This window comes from Phyllobates terribilis, unplaced genomic scaffold (assembly GCF_046119375.1).
Source record: "Phyllobates terribilis strain yellow unplaced genomic scaffold, ASM4611937v1 Scaffold_41__1_contigs__length_11206878, whole genome shotgun sequence".
Classification (NCBI taxonomy): Eukaryota; Metazoa; Chordata; class Amphibia; order Anura; family Dendrobatidae; genus Phyllobates; species Phyllobates terribilis.
In genome coordinates this window covers 10,541,795-10,562,493 of record NW_027362801.1, presented here as the reverse complement: position 1 = coordinate 10,562,493, position 20,699 = coordinate 10,541,795, and the positions used below count along the sequence as shown (strand labels likewise).

Sequence of the window (20,699 nt, the reverse complement as noted above, 5' to 3'; positions counted from 1 at the left end):
GAGGCAGACACAGACATTCTATGGAGGAGCTAGAGGCAGACAGACATTCTGGGGAGGAGCTAGAGGAAGACACAGACATTCTATGGAGGAGCTAGAGGCAGACACAGACATTCTAGGGAGGAGCTAGAGGCAGACACAGACATTCTATGGAGGAGCTAGAGGTAAACACAGACATTCTATGGAGGAGCTAGAGGCAGACACAGACATTCTAGGGAGGAGCCAGAGTCAGACACAGACATTCTAGGGAGGAGCCAGAGTCAGACACAGACATTCTATGGAGGAGCCGGAGGCAGACACAGACATTCTATGGAGGAGCTAGAGGCAGACACAGACATTCTATGGAGGAGCTAGAGGCAGACACAGACATTCTATGGAGGAGCTAGAGGCAGACACAGACATTCTAGGGAGGAGCTAGAGGCAGACACAAACATTCTATGGAGGAGCTAGAGGCAAACACAGACATTCTATGGAGGAGCTAGAGGCAGACATAGACATTCTAGGAAGGAGCCAGAGGCAGACACAGACATTCTAGGGAGGAGCTACAGTCAGACACAGACATTCTATGGAGGAGCCGGAGGCAGACACAGACATTCTAGGGAGGAGCTAGAGGCAGACACAGACATTCTAGGGAGGAGCTAGAGGCAGACACAGACATTCTAGGGAGGAGCCAGAGGCAGACACAGACATTCTAGAGAGGAGCTAGAGGCAGACACAGACATTCTATGGAGGAGCTAGAGGCAGACACAGACATTCTAGGGAGGAGCTAGAGGCAGACACAGACATTCTATGGAGGAGCTAGAAGCAGACACAGACATTCTATGGAGGAGCTAGAGGCAGACACAGACATTCTATGGAGGAGCTAGAGGCAGACACAGACATTCTATGGAGGAGCTAGAGGCAGACAGACATTCTAGAGAGGAGCTAGAGGCAGACACAGACATTCTATGGAGGAGCTAGAGGCAGACACAGACATTCTATGGAGGAGCTAGAGGCAGACACAGACATTCTACTGCAATGACAGTTACAGTTCTCCATAGAACTTTATGAGCACCAACTGTCATCTATCTCAGTAATGGGAAAGTCTGTGTTCACTAAAGATAGATTTTACCTGTGAATTGAAAATTTTGAGAATGAATGATCAGTCCAGAAGAAAAAAAGAAGAACATATCTCTAATAAGATATATGATAAAGTTTGTTATTTTCACGTGTACTGCTGTTTTACAAAAGAAAAATTTAAAAAATGGTTATTATTTAAGTATACTTCATCCAGAGCGTGTAGCTCTAGGAGGGTGCAAAGATAGCACCCTGGTCCGGATGACTGAGGATGCTTAAAAGGAATCTATCAGAAGGATTTTGCTATGTAATTTGAGAGCTGCATGATGTAGGGGCAGAGACCCTGATTCCAGCAATGTGTCACTGGGCTGCTTGGTATAGTTTAGATAGAATGTAGCAGTGGTCAGAATGCTAAGCTGTGTATAACCCCACCCACACCACTGATTGGCAGCTTCCTGTGTACACTGGACATAGTCAGCAAGCTACCAATCAGTGGTGGAGGGCGGGGTTACACAGATTAGCTGGACTACCCTGCATGAGAGATCTAGTCAGGCAGTGATAATCTCTTGCTGATAAAACACTGATTATATTGAAATTATAGCAAACTGTTGAGAAAGTGACACATCGATGGAATGAGGTTCTTTTCCAATACACCAAACTGCTCTCAGATTACATAGCAAAACATGCTGACATATTCCCTTTAAAGAACCTGTGGTCACATATTGGAAGCGGACACCAGAATTATGAATGGCAGATGGTAGGTGGGATATTCATAGGTGCAGAATGGAAACTTTTCTGAAATATAAAAATGAATGTTTTTAGTTTTAATTGTCCACATGCAAACTATTTTAAATAAGCCCAATTTTTGGGAGCATCTGAAAACAGAACGTCTGGAAACATCGGTGGATGCATTCACATAATGAATGGAAAGTCCCACCTGATAACTAATAGACATGTGTTAGGGATAGTGCACATAAGAATGTTGTAAGTATTAAAGACCCAGCGTGTCTCCGCACAGAATATCAATTTTGAAAATTAATTTCTACAATATACATTTTGATCGTCAACACCCTAATCTGCAGTTTTAACCATGTGAAAGTTTTATTGGTTTCATCTCAAGCAAAAGATTTTGTTTCAGGCAATTTAAATATCTTGAGCAGCATTTTCCAATAAAGAATTCACAGCACGAACTCCATTTTATATGTGCGTGATGGGAATTTCGTGCACCAGTAGGAGAGCTCTGTGCACTTGTGATAGTCTGCAAAACACTGATCTATTATACAACTTCTACTTGTGTTGCGATTAGTGTTGAGCATTCCGATACTGAAATATCGGGTATCGGCCGATATTCGCGGTATCGGAATTCCGATACTTAATTCCGATACTATTGCAATATCGTATACCGGAATCGGAAGTTCCCATAATGCAATGAGACATTTTCATTTTATTCAGCCAATGAGGATCCTAAGAAGTGTGGGCACATCCTGTTAGGCATGTAGGCATCTTAACTAATGGCATGGCTGTGATTGGCTGCTGAAATGATGTCATGATGCACTATAAAAGCCACCGCCGCCATTTTGAGCTCACTCTGCTGTGAATTCAGTTAGGGATAGGACGCTGTTGTTCTGAGGGACAGTTTTAGCTACCTATTTGCTCTATACTGCTTTACCCAAGCTACTTTCTAAATCACTGTGCCTTGCAGTGCTAGTGCACAGTTCCCTGTGCTGTTCACCGCTGTCTGCAAGGTCTGGTGTGTGAGTGCAGCTCACCCTGTAGTGTGTGCTTCAGCCAAGTCTGGTTGTAGTGCACTCAGTGTGTGTCACTGCCTCATACATTGTCCTTTTTTGCCAATTCATAATTTTTCCTGATATCTCCTATTAGTGTGGTGGTTCCATCTGTATTCAGCTAAATTGGTTCCAAACACACTATATAGGAGTAGATAGAGAAATTTTTTTCCGTCTTGCAGCACTAGTGCACAGTGCTCTGCATCTGTACTGTTCACCGCTGTCTGCAAGGTCTGGTGTGTGAGTGCAGCTCACCCTGTAGTGTGTGCTTCAACCCCGTCTGGTTGTAGTGCACTCAGTGTGTGTCACTGCCTCATACATTGTCCTTTATTGCCAATTCATAATTTTTCCTGATATCTCCTATTAGTGTGGTGGTTCCATCTGTATTCAGCTAAATTGGTTCCAAACACACTATATAGGAGTAGATAGAGAATTTTTTTCCGTCTTGCAGCACTAGTGCACAGTGCTCTGCATCTGTACTGTTCACCGCTGTCTGCAAGGTCTGGTGTGTGAGTGCAGCTCACCCTGTAGTGTGTGCTTCAACCCCGTCTGGTTGTAGTGCACTCAGTGTGTGTCACTGCCTCATACATTGTCCTTTATTGCCAATTCATAATTTTTCCTGATATCTCCTATTAGTGTGGTGGTTCCATCCATATTCAGCTAAATTGATTCCAAACACACTATATAGGAGTAGATAGAGGAGCCTTTCTGCAGCATTGGGCCCTGCAGCCCCAGCCAGATTAGTATTAGCCTATTTTTTGCAGCCTCATCTATTGCATTGTAGGTTACCTTCCTACATTGTAATAGCTACAAAAAGTTTGTGATACTATCGTTATTACATCTTTAGGCACATCCAGTGTCTTTTTGTGACAAAAAAAACCTAAATAAAGTTCACCAAACACTCCACTTTACAGTTGTGTAGGCCACATTAGCTCATATTAAAGTCTAGTCCACACTTTATAAAATTAGTGTTTCTTATACCTGTTAGCAGCTGTTCAGGAATAAGCACACTAAGCCCTTAGTACTTTTCTGCCTATCTTTATCAGTCTACCAAGATGAAGAAGGCAGGGAGTAAGGCATGTGGTCGTGGTCGTGGGCGTGGGCGTGGAGTTTCTGCAGGGAGAGGACGTGAGGATTCTGTGCCTGCAGGGAGAGGACGTGGGGATTCTGTGCCTGCTGCGGGCACCAGTGACTCAGCATCCCCCAGTTTTACCAGGGAACAGTCCTTTATGCGCAGCTTTGTAGGAGCTAGCCGTACCCCACTGCTGCGCGAGGACCAAATTGAAGCCGTTGTCGGATGGATGGCAGCTAACGCATCGACTTCAATTAGTTCCAGATCCTCTCAGGTCCTGAGCACTGAAGAGCACCCATCTGTCTCTTCACCACCTGCCAAATTGCCCAGGCAGTCAGAGAGCCCTGGACAGGAGCCATCTCTACTTCTGTTCTCTGAATCTCTTGGCTTGGAAAGAGGGGGCCAGCCAAGCAGAATTCGAGAATTTGAAGAAGAGGTAGTATGCAGTGATGCGCAACCGTTTTGTCTCTCTGAATCTGAAGAGGCGGGTGGGCCAGTGCCTATGGTCAGCAGCACACCTCAGTACGCATCTGATGATGAGACTCAGGTGCCACTTTCTGGTGCGTACTGTGCTGTCGAGACTACCCAGGAGAAGCAGTTGTTTGAAGAGGGTGGTGTAGATGATGAGGTCCTTGACCCATCATGGCGTGAGGGACAGGAAGGTGGTGGGAGCAGCTCTGAGGAAGAGATTCCCCGAACGGCCCAAAAAGGAGGGAGAGGGAGGGGGCAGACTTGGTTGCCTGTAGCCTCCACTTCGGCACCCATTAGGAGCATGGCTCTTCCAAAATCCAAAGCGGGCGCTCCCAAGACTTGCAGTGCCTGGTCCTTTTTTGACACAGTTGCAGATGACATTTGCTTTGTCAAATGCAAGCTGTGTAATCAGAAGGTGAAAAGAGGGAAAAGTGTCAGCAACCTCAATACCACAAATATGTGGAAACATGTGCGGACCAAGCACGTGGTGGAGTTACACAAACACACTGAAGACCTAGGCCAACCTACAGCGCCACCTACCACCTCTTCAGCTCGTGTTGTAGCCTCTTCCTCCAGCTCACACACAGCTGGTTCGGCTTCCTCACAGGATCGCCATGGAAGAATCTCTGGCACTGTTGTACAGAGACACAGTGTAATTCCACCCACAGCACCACTTTCCCAGTCATCCTCACACTCCCAGGCCAGTCTACAGCCATCGTTAGCACAGGCATGGGAGAAAAGGCGCCCATACTCGGCAAACCACCCCCGAGCACAGGCTCTGAATGCTGGCATTGCTAAACTACTGGCCCTTGAAATGCTATCATTCAGGCTGGTGGAGACTGACACATTCCGTAACTTTATGGCATTGGCAGTCCCACAATACAACGTGCCCAGCCGCTTTTATTTCAGCAGGCAAGCCGTCCCTGCCCTGCAACATCATGTGGAGGGAAAAATTAAACATGCGCTACAAAACGCCGTCAGTAGCAAGGTCCACCTGACCACTGATGCGTGGACCAGTAAGCATGGACAGGGACGATACCTTTCCCTCACTGCCCATTGGGTAAATGTTGTGGAGCCGGGTACAGATCTTGAGAGTGGCGCTGTACGTGTTCTGCCAACTCCAAGGATTGCAGGAATCCAGTCTGTACACATTGACTCCTCCTCATACTCCAGTTCCTCTGAATCAGCGCTGCAGGAGCCGTCACGGTCTACCTCCACATCGACCCGTGAACGGTTACCTGTTATGATGACCGATATGAGCACAGCCGTGGCCAAACGTCAACAGGCCGTATTAAAATTAATTTCTTTGGGGAATCGAAGCCACACAGCGCAGGAGCTCTGGAATGCCATCAAGCAGCAGAGTGACGTGTGGTTTGTGCCAGCGAATCTCCAGCCAGGCATGGTAGTGTGTGACAATGGCCGAAATCTGGTGGCAGCTCTGGGCCTAGGCAACCTCACTCACATCCCATGTCTGGCACATGTGCTCAACTTGGTCGTGCAGAGTTTTTTGAGGGACTATCCGGATCTTGATGCACTGCTTCACAAGGTCCGCATAGAGTGCGCTCACTTGCGGCGTTCCAGCAATGCAAGATCACGCATTGCAGCTCTGCAGCGCCGATTATGTCTTCCGGAACATCGCATCATATGTGACCTACCCACCAGGTGGAATTCAACGTTACATATGTTGGAGAGGTTGTGTGAGCAGCAGGCAGCAGTAATGGAGTACCAGCTGCAGCAGGCGCAAACAAGTCGCAGTGCGCGCCGTTCACACTTCACCACCACTGAGTGGGCCTCTATGAAGGACATTTGCCACGTTTTGCGTGCCTTCGATTATTCCACGCGGATGGCGAGTGCAGATGATGCACTAGTCAGCATGACTATCCCCCTTATCTGCCTGCTTGAAAAAACACTGCAAGCACTAAGGGACGAGGTTTTGGAAGAGGTGGAGGATGAGGAGTCACAAATGCCATCTGCTTCTCTACAGTCTGCGCAACGTGGTTCCTCACAAAGGCCTAGGCAGGGGACACTTTGTGAGGAGGATGAGGAGGAGTCAATGGATGAGGAAGACATCTGTCCAGAGGAGGGAGGTACACAATGCTCTAGTAGTCAGTATCTAGAGCGAGGGTGGGGTGATGCAGAGCAGGCAGAGATCACGCCTCAAGCAGGGGACAGCGTTTCTTGGCCAGTTGGCAGTCTGCAGCACATGGTTGATTTCATGCTGCAGTGCCTCAGAAACGACCGCCGCATCGCCCACATTCTCAACACGGCTGATTATTGGGTGTCCACCCTCCTAGATCCTCGCTACCGGGACAACTTACAAAGCCTCATAACACCATTGAACCGGGAGCGTAAAATGCGGGAGTACCAAGACGCACTGGTGCATTCCATCATGTTCTCCATTCCAACCGAGAGCAGTGCTGCTAGTGCTTTACAAAGCAGCTCAGTGCGTCGAGGCAGTGGAGGAAGCTCTGCACAAAGAGGGAGCAGAAGCAGCGCCTCAGCACAAGGCAAGACCAGTATGGCCGAAATGTGGCAAAGTTTTGTGTCCCCGCCGCCACAAATGTCTACACCATCACAGACAGCTCCAGTCAGCAGGAGGCAACGTTTCCGTCAGATGGTGACAGACTACATGTCTTGCCCTCTTAGTGTACTCCCAGACGGCTCTTCTCCCTTCAAGTTTTGGGTCTGTAAGCTGGATACATGGCCAGAGCTTAGTCAGTATGCACTGGAGGTGCTAGCTTGCCCTGCTGCTAGTGTATTATCGGAACGCGTCTTTAGTGCCGCAGGTGGTGTACTAACAGACCGTCGCATGCGACTATCCTCCGATAACGTTGACCGGCTTACTTTTCTCAAAATGAACAAGGCCTGGATCTCTCATGAATTTGCCAGTCCTCTTCCAGAATAAATAATTGGTTGGCAACAGTATCCAGGTCTCCTGTTCTGTTCATGTTTCTACCACCTGAACTGTAATCCCTGAGCTCCAACACCGCCAGTTGGCGCTCGGAAGTGCCGTCTGCACAGTCAACACTTGCTGCCGTGTTATTGGGGTTCAGTAACGTCAGCTGTTCTCCTGCTGTGCGGACGGCAATTTCTCCTGATTTGTCCACATCCACTGTACTACACATTTTAAAGTTGCTCCAATTACTCCTCTGGCTCCTCTGTTTTCATTCTTATCCCTGGGCTCCAGCACCGCCAGTTGGCGCTCGGAAGTGCTGTCTGCACAGTCAACACTTGCTACCATGTTATTGGGGTTCAGTAACGTCAGCTGTTCCCCTGCTGTGCGGACGGCAATTTCTCCTGCTCTGTCCACATTCTCACTACTACAGATTTTAAAGTTGCTCCAATTACACCTCTGGCTCCTCTGTTTTCATTCTTATCCCTGGGCTCCAGCACCGCCAGTTGGCGCTCGGAAGTGCCGTCTGCACAGTCAACACTTGCTGCGGTGTTATTGGGGTTCGGTAACGTCAGCTGTTCCCCTGCTGTGTTCACGGCAATTTCTCCTGCTCTGTCCATATTCACTGTGCTACTTATTTAAAACTTGCTCCAATTACACCTCTGGCTCCTCCGTTTTTAGTATTTACCCTGGGCTCCAACACCGCCAGTTGGCGCTCGGAAGTGCTGTCTGCACAGTCAACACTTGCTGCCGTGTTATTGGGGTTCAGTAACGTCAGCTGTTCTCCTGCTGTGCGGACGGCAATTTCTCCTGCTTTGTCCACATCCACTGTACTACACATTTTAAAGTTGCTCGAATTACACCTCTGGCTCCTCTGTTTTCATTCTTATCCCTGGGCTCCAGCACCGCCAGTTGGCGCTCGGAAGTGCCGTCTGCACAGTCAACACTTGCTGCGGTGTTATTGGGGTTCGGTAACGTCAGCTGTTCCCCTGCTGTGTTCACGGCAATTTCTCCTGCTCTGTCCATATTCACTGTGCTACTTATTTAAAACTTGCTCCAATTACACCTCTGGCTCCTCCGTTTTTAGTATTTACCCTGGGCTCCAATACCGCTAGTTGCTGCTCAGAAGTGCCGTCTGCACAGTCAACGCTTGCTCCAGTGTTATTGGGATTCAGTAACGTCAGCTGATCCCCAGCTGTGTGTCCGGCAAATTCTCCTGCTTTGTCCACATCCACTGTAGTACGGATTTAAAACCTCCTCCAAATACACCTCTGGCTCTTCTGTTTTTAGTATTTACCCTGGGCTCCAGCACCGCCAGCTGGTTCTCGGCAGTTCCATTGGCTCTTGTACCTTCTGCTACCCATCCGGGTTCCAGTACCGTCAGCTGGTTCTCGGCAGTGTCTTTGGCACGGGTACTCCCTCCTGCCCAGCCTGGTTCCAGCACGCCAGCTGTTTCCGGGTAGTGTCAACGTCACTTTGCCTCCAATGCGTTGTCCTGTCGTGTTGCGGTCGGGTTAGCCGACTCTATGGTGCCTGCAGTTTAGGTGACTCCTATGTGGGCTGCGGGATCTGGCAATGAAGGCTGGTTCCATAGTGCCAATAGGACAAGCACCCTCTGTAGGACTGTGGGTTTTGGTAACTGCGGCCGGCTCGCGGCCTTGAACTTTTTTTTTACATGGGTACCTTCTGCTACCCATCCGGGTTCCAGTACCGTCAGCTGGTTCTCGGCAGTGCCTTTGGATTAGGTGCCTCCTTCTCGGTATCCAAGTTCCACCAACGTCTGCTGGTCCTTGGTAGTGCTTTCTGGCACAGGTACCTCCTGCTTAGTAACCGAGTTCCAGTAACATCAGCTGGTCCTCGGTAGTTCCATTGGCTCTTGTACCTTCTGCTACCCATCCGGGTTCCAGTAACATCAGCTGGTCCTCGGTAGTTCCATTGGCTCTTGTACCTTCTGCTACCCATCCGGGTTCCAGTACCGTCAGCTGGTTCTCGGCAGTGCCTTTGGATTAGGTGCCTCCTTCTCGGTATCCAAGTTCCACCAACGTCTGCTGGTCCTTGGTAGTGCTTTCTGGCACAGGTACCTCCTGCTTAGTAACCGAGTTCCAGTAACATCAGCTGGTCCTCGGTAGTTCCATTGGCTCTTGTACCTTCTGCTATCCATCCGGGTTCCAGTACCGTCAGCTGGTCCTCGGTAGTTCCTCAGCTTTCTTGTACCTTCTGCTACATTTCCAAGTTCAAGCTTTTTGAAATGGTTCTTGGTAATCACTCTGGATCTCCCTGACGAGGACCCTGAAGACGAGGACCCTGAAGACCAACCCTAAGAAGACGAGGACCCCGAAGACAATGACCCTGAAGACGAGGACCCTGAAGACCACCCCGAAGAAGACGAGGACCCTGAAGACCACCCCGAAGAAGACGAGGACCCTGAAGACCACCCCGAAGAAGACGAGGACCCCGAAGACGAGGACCCAGAAGACCAACCCGAAGAAGACGAGGACCCCGAAGACGAGGACTCCCGAAGACGACGACCCTGAAGACCACCCCGAAGAAGACGAAGAAGATGACCCTGAAGAAGTTGACCAAGAAGACAAAGAAGAGAAGACAAGCACCAAGATACAGAAAAACAAGAGACAGAAAACCAAGAAGCAGAAATACAAGAAGCTGCAGAACAAAAAGCGGAAGAACATTAAGCATAAGACTAAAAATCAGAGCAAAAGATAATATCTAAATTATAAGCAGAAGATGACTAAGCAGTGTATGGGGGTGAGTCCGTTCCTCCTCGTGGTGCCCCTGGAAAAGACCTGCTGCTGCAGGCCAAACTGAACGCGGACAAATCCTGTTGTAAATCTTTTGTGACGGGCAGAACGAAAGGTGTAATGTCCAACCTTTTATAGATAACAACTACAGGAATGCCTGTCACAAATAAGAATATGATGAAGAAGAAGAATATGAAGAAGATGAAGAAGTAGAATATGAAGAATGTAAAAAAAAGAATAATACGAAGAAGGTGAAGAAGAAGAAGGTGAAGAAGAAGTGGATGAAAAAGATGCTGAGGATGATGAAGGAGAAAGTGTGGGAGAAGTAAAAAAGAAGGTGAAGAGCATGGAAGTAGTGAAACATAAATATCTGACAAAATATAAAAATACTTAACATAGTTAATATTTCCGTAACTCAGAACATAATAAAAAAATATTAATTCCTGCTATTCCATTTGACTGGGCTAAACCTCTATGCCTTTATTGTCTCCCCCACCTCCCCCAATACATTCTACATTATTCTTAGTTGTTTTCCTTCATGTAGAAATAACCTACAAGGAAAGAAAGGGTTTATTTTAATTCCGATATTTATGTCCCATTGACTTGCATTGGTTTCCGGTATCGGAATCGGCGATATCCGATACTTTTTCGGTATCGGTCCGATCCAATCCGATCCGATATTTCCCGATATCGGAAGGTATCGCTCAACACTAGTTGCGATTAAACAGTGTGCCGGCCAGACAAATGAAAAATGAAATAGCCAATTCATTATACTGTGTATAGGATTTCAGTTTTGTTTTTTTCTTCCTCTTTGGAAAATCAACAAGATAGGTAAAACAGGTATGAAATAGCTTTTTTAAGCACAGGAGATGATTGACACATCGGTTCAAGTGACATAAAATGAACAGAGCCATTAGTGTAAGATTCGTCAGCTTTGCAAAAAATTTGATTCACAGTGAATCGATTCGTTGTAAATCGCAAATATTTTAAAGCCTATATTGCCCAGAAAAGACATGTGTAGCACTCTGAGGTCTCCTAGGGCTGTAGACAGCCCCTTTCAAGCTTTTTTGCACAAACACATGCTTAGTAATGTCAAAGTGACCTCTACATATATGAATATGGGTAAAAGGATAGAAATTAACAGGCTGCTTAATAACACACAGGCAAACCTACATTCCACCATAAAAACTGTATAAAATAATAATAACTATAAAGTATAAAAAGGAATAGACACTGTAACGTAAAGTAAAAAAACTGGATAGTATGAATAGTAAATAAACAATACAAGTAATAAATAACATAAAACAATGTCTAAGTTGCACCAAACATAATCACAAATATATATAGAATTCAAAGGATCCCACATTTTGCAGTTACCAAAACATTACACGCACCCACCCCCAATCAAAACAGTATATTACCTAGTGAAAAAATGGGGTGAAGGTGCACAAACAAAATGATAGAATCCATCAGTCTGTTTATTAACACATTACATTAACAGCCTTTTTATGCTTTTAAAATGTAACAATGGTTAAAAAATTATCCCTTTTGGGTGGGAGTGGGTGAGGAAATTGCCTGTTGTGTTAGCATTATATATGATATACATAAAGGTTTGTGTTTCTTAAACAGAACCTTCACCAAATTTTTCATGTTGAACTTGACACACAATGTAATAGTGGCAGCAGAGCGGAATAATACTTTTTTTTTTAATTTGCCTCTCTGTTATAGAGATATTAGCAATCAAAGTATTTGACATCTAATGAGTTAACTTTTTTAAGTCCGAGTAGGTATTATTAGATATTTTTACTTGGGGTGTGTACTTCTTTTCCCTGTATGAGTTGCCCAATCATAAGCAGGCAGAAACACAGAAAAAGAACACCCTCGACCATAGCTTAGTTCTTTTAGTGTATGAGATGTAAGGATATAGCTCTCATCTCCTGGTCTAACCTCCTGTATGATTAGAAAGTGCTGGGAGATTAGAGCACAAATGACCAACACCTTTCAGTTAAAGTTGATGTGGAGGGAGGGGCAGCACAGCTGATTTTAGTGGTCACATTACAAACCCTTCTATCAGATCAGATCTCTTCTTCTCATCCCTGGCAGAAGCAATATAGCTATAATACACAATGGTCTGGCAGGAGATGTGCGACTGTCTACAGACAGGGCCAGTGGCAGTGACAGCAGCCACACAGTATGGAATATGATGGGAAAGGCAAGGAGATGCCCATCTGTATAGGGCCAGCATTGGCATCCCTGGCAGCAGCAGCGGCAGGGCAGTATAGCTATAAAACACAATGGGCTGGCAGGAGATACGTGACTGTCTACAGGCAGGGGCAGTGGCAGCGACTGCAGCCACACAGTATGGAATATGATGGGAAAGGCAAGGAGATGCCCATCTGTATAGGGCCAGCATTGGCATCCCTGGCAGCAGCAGGGCCAGGGCAGTATAGCTATAAAACACAATGGGCTGGCAGGAGATACGTGACTGTCTACAGGCAGGGGCAGTGGCAGCAACAGCAGCCACACAGTATGGAATATGATGGGAAAGGCAAGGAGATGTCCAGCTGTATAGGGCCAGCATTGGTATCCCTGGCAGCTGCACAGTATATTTATAACGTGATGGACAGGCAGGCGATGCCTGGTTCTGTTAGGGGTTCGGCACTGGCAGCAGCAGAACAGTACAGAACACAATGGAAAGGGAGGCAGATGCTATGGCCTTCTCCATTTATGTAAAATAGACGCAGGCATTTTTTGCAGATTCATATCAGATTGAAAGTTGTTTGAATTCACTGGGTCCAGCGAATTTCCTAAAATTCAACACAAATTCAATTTGCATTTAATCAATTCGCTCATCTCTAAAATTAGTTATCACACACAAAACGGATATTGAATTGTAGGTTTTAATATAAAAAAATTCTGTTAATTTAGACACATTACAAGTTTGAACTGAAGGCAAAGTCTATCTGTGAAAACCACAAAGGCAGTTAGGAAATGAGAAAATGTAGAACTTGGTCAATTAGGATTTGAGGCTAGTATAGCAGAGAATAGTTGACTGGACCAATGTATCAGAGGATCCATCAATGAACCCGGCCACTGACCCAAATATGAGATTTTCATATAACATGGCCCTAAAAGTCTAGATGAAGACAATCATTTTGAGGTGACCTTGGAGTCAATCACTTGCCACTAGGGTCAATATCTGATGGCATAATTCACATAGAATCTCTCATATGTTATTGATTAAATGCATTAATAACAACAAAGACCACAATGGCCGTCTGTATAGATGGATTATGGGATCTAAGTGTCATTTGCTATGGTGGACTCATGGGAACTTCAGAGATATCCCGCTTCTAAAGGTCCACAGCCACCATCACCGCCACCGATGCAGTGACAGCATTACTATTCTTCATAAGACTCTACTCAGCAAACTTTAAAAGGCCCAATTTGTGCAGTCTGGCACTAGAAGCTACATTTACTTTCCAGTAAAGTAGAAGGAAATGCCCATTCCAGAACTTATATGGTCTTTATTGCGTTGCACTTACATCTATATCTGTATGGAGCACAGTATGTTTCAGTTTGCACCAGGACCTGGGATCTTCTCACTATGGCACCAAGTAATACAAAGCTATGCGACCAAATGTGGTTTCCATGGTGATTCTCAGAAAAAAAATCCAAATCACGTTCCAATTACTTTCACATTTTGAGCATAAATATAAGCCGATATATTGAGGATAAAGTTCAGTCATTAAGAAAGAATCTGGCACATAATAAAATGCACATTGAAAGTTGAAGGACAGTCATTAAAACATAGCTGTATATTTGTTCCATTTATGTCTAATATTAAATCCTCCTCTGATTCTTTCCATCCCATCCCTGGAGTATTTTGCATTAAACTGCAAAGGTATCTACCTAAGTTCCTTGGAACAGATGTGAAGCCATTAAGCTCAGTTTACTTCTTTGCAAGAAGGCACATGCACAGCTATGCTTCATTAAGTCCAGGAGGAATGGACTCTCCTGCAGGATCTTGGGCTACCTTCTATTCTCGCAAACAGGTCGGCCTTAGGAATTATTTACAAAGAGGGCAAATAGGACAAGCACCACCTTGGAGACCCCCAACATGTAGAATGAATTTTATCAATCAAAACAGTTTATTATGAAAGAGAACCCGACCAGTCCATCTCCTGGAACCCCGGGCAAACAGTCCATATTGCCAGGGACAGCTGACAGCCAACCAGATATTTACCTGCAGTGGCAGCTACAGGGGAACATTCAGATGAAAACCCACCCTCCATGTAATCCAAGGATGACTTCAGCTGGTCTTACAAGCCATCCCTCCATTTAGGATTATATAAGGTGGTCCCTATTTGATGGGATATGGAGCATTGCTTCTAGAAACAATAACTCTGTCCATTAGACAAGGCATTGCAGAGGGCACATGGAGTCCTATACGGATCCATACACTACTACAGTTATCAATTATCTGCACTGTAACATTTGAGGATGGAGAGATGCATATAGAGAAATGGCCCATTTTCTCATTTTCACTAGAAATTCCCATAAAGAGGCTATCCATGATTACAAAACCATAATCACTTTCTTCCAAACACAGTTCTACAATTATCCACAGGCTGTATGTTGCATTTCAAGTCAGCCCCATTTACTTTAATGAAAAGAATGTACATATGTTGTGCTTTTTCTTAGAAAGAAGTCTTGTTTTTCTAAAAAATCCTTAAAGATGACCTGTCATATGTTCAAAAAATTGAGTAACATATCCTGTATGAATACCTGCGCTTCCCTAATTCTGCCACCTTTTTCCTTTTTGTGCTACGTCGCTCCATTGCAGAGATATTCACATTTGTTTATTTGGGAGTGCAGTATGTGAAATCTCTGCTTAAAGTCCAACTGAGCAATTCTTCACAGTCTTCTCTGGGGTATGTGCTTTCACCCCTCTCTCCCAGACTCTGTCAATCGCAATCTGGTAGGATATGTGACTGCAATATCAGCTGCCTAGCTTTAATTGACCGGAGTCTGGGATGGAGGGGTGAAAGCGCATGATCCCAGAGAAGACTCTGAAGAAACGAATTATATAGAGCTCATGAATATGGAGGACTGCCTGGCAGCAGGTTTACCAGTTGTCATGCCTGAAGGTGGGGCACATGGTTCGTGGACCCACTGTGCCATGGGGTAGGGCTTATCCAGGAGGGGTGTGGCTAAGGAGCTACCTGCTTTTCACTGGAGCTCCTGATAGTGGAGTCAGATTTGAGCTGCAGGTGGCCGCCAGGTACCACTCCTAGGCAGTCACCGAAACTGCAGCTGCTGACACCCGGGGTCAGGTTCGCCGACACGGATAAGGACTTAGAGTCACTGACAGACCGGATTCAGGCTCTGTTCAGACTACTCAAGTTCTGAGTGCTCTAACAGAATGGATACTGACAGTCACAGACAAGTCTGGATTTGAATACTGAAACAGGGTCAGACAGTACAGACTCAGGTTGCTCAGGCACCTCTCTAATGGGGAAAGTGCCTGTAATGCTAATGCCGGCACCTCTGCATGGGTCCCCTTCCGCCTCCATGCAGGGACGCTGACATACTCGCTGCCATGGCCGCACGGTCATCTCCCTGTCTCTGGCACATCTCCCTACTTCCTGCGCACTAACTTCCAGTGGTGCACCTAGTGCGCGTGCTCCCCTGCTCTTATAGAGGCAGCATGCGGACACTGTAAAAGCCCCCAGCCAATAGCTGGGAGGCATCTAGTATAAAAGGCACCCTCAGGCATCCTGTAATAGTAGTGTGTGTGCAACTGAAGGATGCCAGGTCCCTCGTTCTATTATCCTGTGTAGTGAGCCTGAACCTGAACCTCTGGCCCTTATGTGGCCATGGTTTGAACGTGAAACAGCACCTGGCGGTCCCTGTAGCCTGAAGCCGCACCGGTGGTACAGCGTCAGGTACGTGAAATCTCTCCATTCCCAAACACTGCCCGGTCCAGGATACCATTGAGGAAGGTTTTGATGAAAATCTTCTGGTTACAAACTCATACCAGGATAATATGGCTTTGAAATTTCTAGGTAGTTTTCATTTGGGTCCTCTCTATAGATTAAACGACTTGACACTCTTGGACCCCAATGTAATAGGACCTCCAGTGCCTTGTTTAACTTAAAGTACTGGTGTTTTTATGTACTACAGGGACCCCCTTAGGCACCAGGGGCTAAGGACAACTTCCATCACTGCACCCTATAGACACACACCTAACTGACCATGTAGCTTGTAACATAAGTGATTAATTTGTTATCTAATCACCGGTCCTGCTTGAAAATACAAAAATAATCAGAGACGTGATGGGGGAATATGTACATGATGTGGTTTCTCCTCCTGTCATCTCTGATCATCTTTTATGAATGCATACTCATCAAATAATTTGCAAACATAAAGTAATAAGAAAAAGGATAAAGACGGATACTGCTTACTTACCAGTTTTCGCTGGCACCACTGGCAGAGCCCACACATTACAATAGTGATGCTCAGGCTGAGGGCGAGGACACCGGAGACTATAATTATCTCGCTGGTTGGAGCTCCTGAGAGAGAAAAGAAAGAGATAATGAAGGAATTGAGTTGAAATATACAGAAAGTATAAGAGACAAGATGGTAAATGGGGACCGAAAAAAAGCCGGAGAGAATGTCAGGAATTGTAACATCTTGTATTAAGGCAAATGAACGAAAAGCAGATAATGCAGGATGCAATTGGAAAAACAAACTATTTAACCTTGACATGATTCCCGGGATTGTGATGGTACCTGATCATTCGGCATGAATCCTTAGTCTGCATTGCCCGTCTATATTACTGCCATGAAAGAACAAGTATTCGATGGCTGATGCTGCTACTGGCCAATGATTAACGAAAGACAAAATATCAAGCAGGCGAAAAACTGAGCCCATGAACAGGTTAACAATCCATTTGTAACACCCTGTACCCCCTCTGCTTTCTGAATATTTATTAGACAAGGAACAGGGCAGACATATGGCCGAGTAACACAGTAGCCAGCTGGAGGCCTGTTAGTAAGCAAGAGGCGTGCGACACTACAGCCCCCCTCCGACACTACAGCCCCCCTCTGAGTATCTTCCTCTCTTTCTAATGTTGCATCTCTCATTTGTCTTCCTGCTCCTCTCACATATTGCTCTCCTTACTTCTCATCCTCCTGACCATCACTATTTCCCATGATTTCTACAAAACTTTTGGCTGAACTGTATAATAACAAATATAATATGACTGCAAAATGTCAGATCCTCGCGCCCAAAATGTTAAGCTTTTTTTCTGTTTCCCAAACTTTATTGATACATACAAGTGTTCAGTCTCATGTACCATTCAGAGGCTTGTTCTGCTTGTTTTGGTGCTTTTTTTTGAAATTGTAAACTATTTAAGTTTGTCCATGCTACGTTAATATTGTGGTTCTCCTAATGAAGAAGTGGGTTCAACTTCGAAACGCGTTGAGAATGAACCACATGGTTTAATCCCTTCATCACATCCTTCGGATTTCTTGAATCTGGCACAGCAGCGCAGACTACTACTCCAGCGTGGTTGGCACTGTTATAGAGGCACTGTGGCCGGCACTGTTATACAGGCACTGTGGCCAGCACTGTTATAGAGGCACTGTGCCCAGCACTGTTATAGAGGCACTGTGGCTGGCACTCCTATAGAGGCACTGTGGCCGGAACTTCTATGAAGGCAGTGTGGTCAGCACTGTTATACAGGCACTGTGGCTGGCACTGTTATAAAGGCACTGTGGCCGGCACTGTTATAGAAGCACTGTGGCCAGCACTATTATAGAGGCACTGTGGCCAGCACTGTTATAGAGGAACTGTGGCCGGCACTCCTATGGAGGCAGAGTGGCCGGTACTGTTATAGTGGCACTGTGGCTGGCACTCCTATGAAGGCAGTGTGGCCGGCACTGTTATACAGGCACTGTGGCCGGCACTCCTATGGAAGCAGTGTGGTCGGCACTGTTATAGAGGAACTGTCTCTTCCGACAAGCCTACAACCTGCAATAAACACCACTGCACGACCAGCTCTACCCTCACCTACTGTATCCTCACCCATCCCTTGTAGACTGTGAGCCCTCGCGGGCAGGGTCCTCGCTCCTCCTGTACCAGTCGCTGACTCGTTTTGTTAAGATTATGTAAATGCTTTTGTTATGTATATCCCTATCACATGTAAAGCGCCATGAAATAAATGGCGCTATAATAATAAATAATGATAATAATAATAAACTGTGGCCGGCTCTGCTATAAAGGCATGGTGGCCAGCTCTGTTATAGAGGAACTGTGTCCGGCACTGTTATAGAGGAACTGTGGCCTGCACTGTTATAGAGTAGTAGTGGGGAAGGAAGTAGCCTCCCTCTGGCACTAAAACGGTTAAAGAGAATGTTCCCGACAGTTACTGTAGATCTCTCTGGGCTGCAGTTAGGTCCAGTTAAGGGGTTAACTGGATAATCCAGGCCAGTAGAGGAAACAGGAACCCAGTGCTATGGTTGAGCATAGAATGTGAATAAGGCTTTGTTTCTAATATGTTTCCTTGTGGGCTGTAGTATTGGTAACCAGTTACAATATGCCACTGTCCCGAATGAGGATGACAGTTTAAGTTTGCCAATAGCATTGCAGGCATTTATGGCAATGAGGGAGTTACCTGTGTGTGAGGACAGCCCATAGAAGGTGTGCACTTTAGGTAATCTCTGGTTAGTTTCCAGAAGCAGGAAGTGACAGTTCAGTGAGAGATAGTACTTGGGACAGTACGGGCAGCCTCAATATAGTGGCTGCTAGGGCAGATGTGAGCCCCCTACCCAAGACAGTGGATCCACAAAAAGAAGAATCCCTCCACAAGAGTCCCCTTAGCTGGCCGGGGAAACACAAGAGAGTCATTGAGAACCTGTAGACACATTCTGTCTTCAGGCTGCAGAAGAAGTCAGGACTCAAACCTAAGATGTGGGGAGAACTAGGATCCGGATATACTGTCATTGGTGAGGAATATTCTCTATGGCTAGAGAATAGAGCAACTGAGATGCTCCACTTAAAGAAGGAACCAAGGCTGAAGTTGTGTCAAGTACCAGTGGGTGCATATTCCTATTCCCCAAGTAAAGTCCCAATTATTGTTATGAACCTCGCGTCCTCTGAGTTTATTGCTGCCCTAGTTCCCGAAGAGAAATGCCTGGAGACAGATGCGATCGGCTGGTCTGAAGTAAGTGGAAAGCACCACATACACTGCAGCACATCAGAGGGAGGACACATATTGTCGGTAGGGTGCCAGAGCGAGCAGGGGCCACAGCTCGCCCATGACTACCTCGCTGGGGCACCTTACACTGTGGCCAGCACTTCTATGGAGGTAGTGTGGTCAGCACTGTTATATAGGCACTGTGGCTGGCACTGTTATAAAGGCACTGTGGCCGGCACTTTTATAGAGGCACTGTGGCCAGCACTGTTATAGAGGCACTGTGGCCGGCACTCCTATGGAGGCACTGTGGCCGGCACTGTTATAGAGGCACTGTGGCCGGCATTCCTATGGAGGCTGTGTGGTCAGCACTGTTATAGAGGCAATGTGGCCGGCACTCCTGTGGAGGCAGTGTGGTCGGCACTGTTATAGAGGCACTATGGCCAGCACTCCTGTGGAGGCAGTGTGGTCAGCACTGTTATAGAGGCACTGTGGCCGGCTCTCTTATTGAGATACTGTTGTAGCTTTGCGAAGTAACATGTTGGTAAAGATCATGTAGGATTCTGCAGAGGATATATTCAGCACTAGGGCTCGTGCACACGATCAGTTTTCTCGAATGAGAGCTATCCGTTGTTTTCATAGACAGCACTCGCACCTATGATACTCTATGGGGGTCTGCACACGTACAATTTTTTCCTTGGATCAAGACTGAGTGGTCTGGGGGAAAAAATGGTGACATGTTCGATTGTGATCCGAAAGTCAGATCAAAATCAAAATCGACAATGCAAGTCTATGAGTCCATGAAAAAAATCTGACCGACATCTGAGTGCGTTCTGATTTTCATGGACTGACAGAATGGAGAAATGTTTTTTTTATCTCCACGTCTGAGAAAAACTGATGCCTCTTTGATCAAACTCTGGTCAGAATAATTGGACCGTCTTTCTCGGATGTAGAGAAATCGGTGGTGTAAACCTATCCCTTAGGTTACTATGTGCAGTTTGGAGCAGATAATTCACTGAGCCTGCTATTAATGTGAATGCAGACATGTAGGCATGAGCACACGTATCATGTATACATGCCTTGCTGCACTACACTGCATTATCCTGCGGTCCCTGGACAAGGGGATCATAAGAAAATGTTTAAACAATTAATGCTCAGTCATTTTTCAAGGTCCAATAGTATAATTACATTTCTATCTCACCTTGTACTCAGCTACTCCATGCTTCATCACACACTCGTCTCTCCAACTCTCCACTCGCATTATTACTCCCATCTCTTTTCTAACACTGCTCTCCATCTCTCCTCTCACTTTGCCATTTCCATCTCTTCTCTGCTCTGGTTTCAGACTGTTGTCTCCAGCTGTTCTTTCACACTCCTCTTTCCTCTCACTCGACTATTCATCTTTCATTTTAAATTCTTTTTTTACTCTCTTCTGTCACTCTGTTCTATCCTCCGACTTTCATGATATTTT

General features: G+C 46.0%; 1 protein-coding gene across 6 annotated transcripts in view; it reads right to left on the bottom strand.

Moving 5' to 3' along the window:
• LOC141191427 (synaptotagmin-7) overlaps positions 1 to 20,699 on the bottom strand; it is a 691,596-nt gene that overhangs the window by 375,054 nt on the left and 295,843 nt on the right. For all 6 annotated transcript variants that reach the window (XM_073661312.1, XM_073661311.1, XM_073661313.1 and 3 more), the window contains one exon: positions 16,501 to 16,604. In XM_073661312.1, coding sequence (XP_073517413.1) covers positions 16,501 to 16,604 — 104 coding nt within the window. The remainder of the gene's footprint in view (positions 1 to 16,500; positions 16,605 to 20,699) is intronic.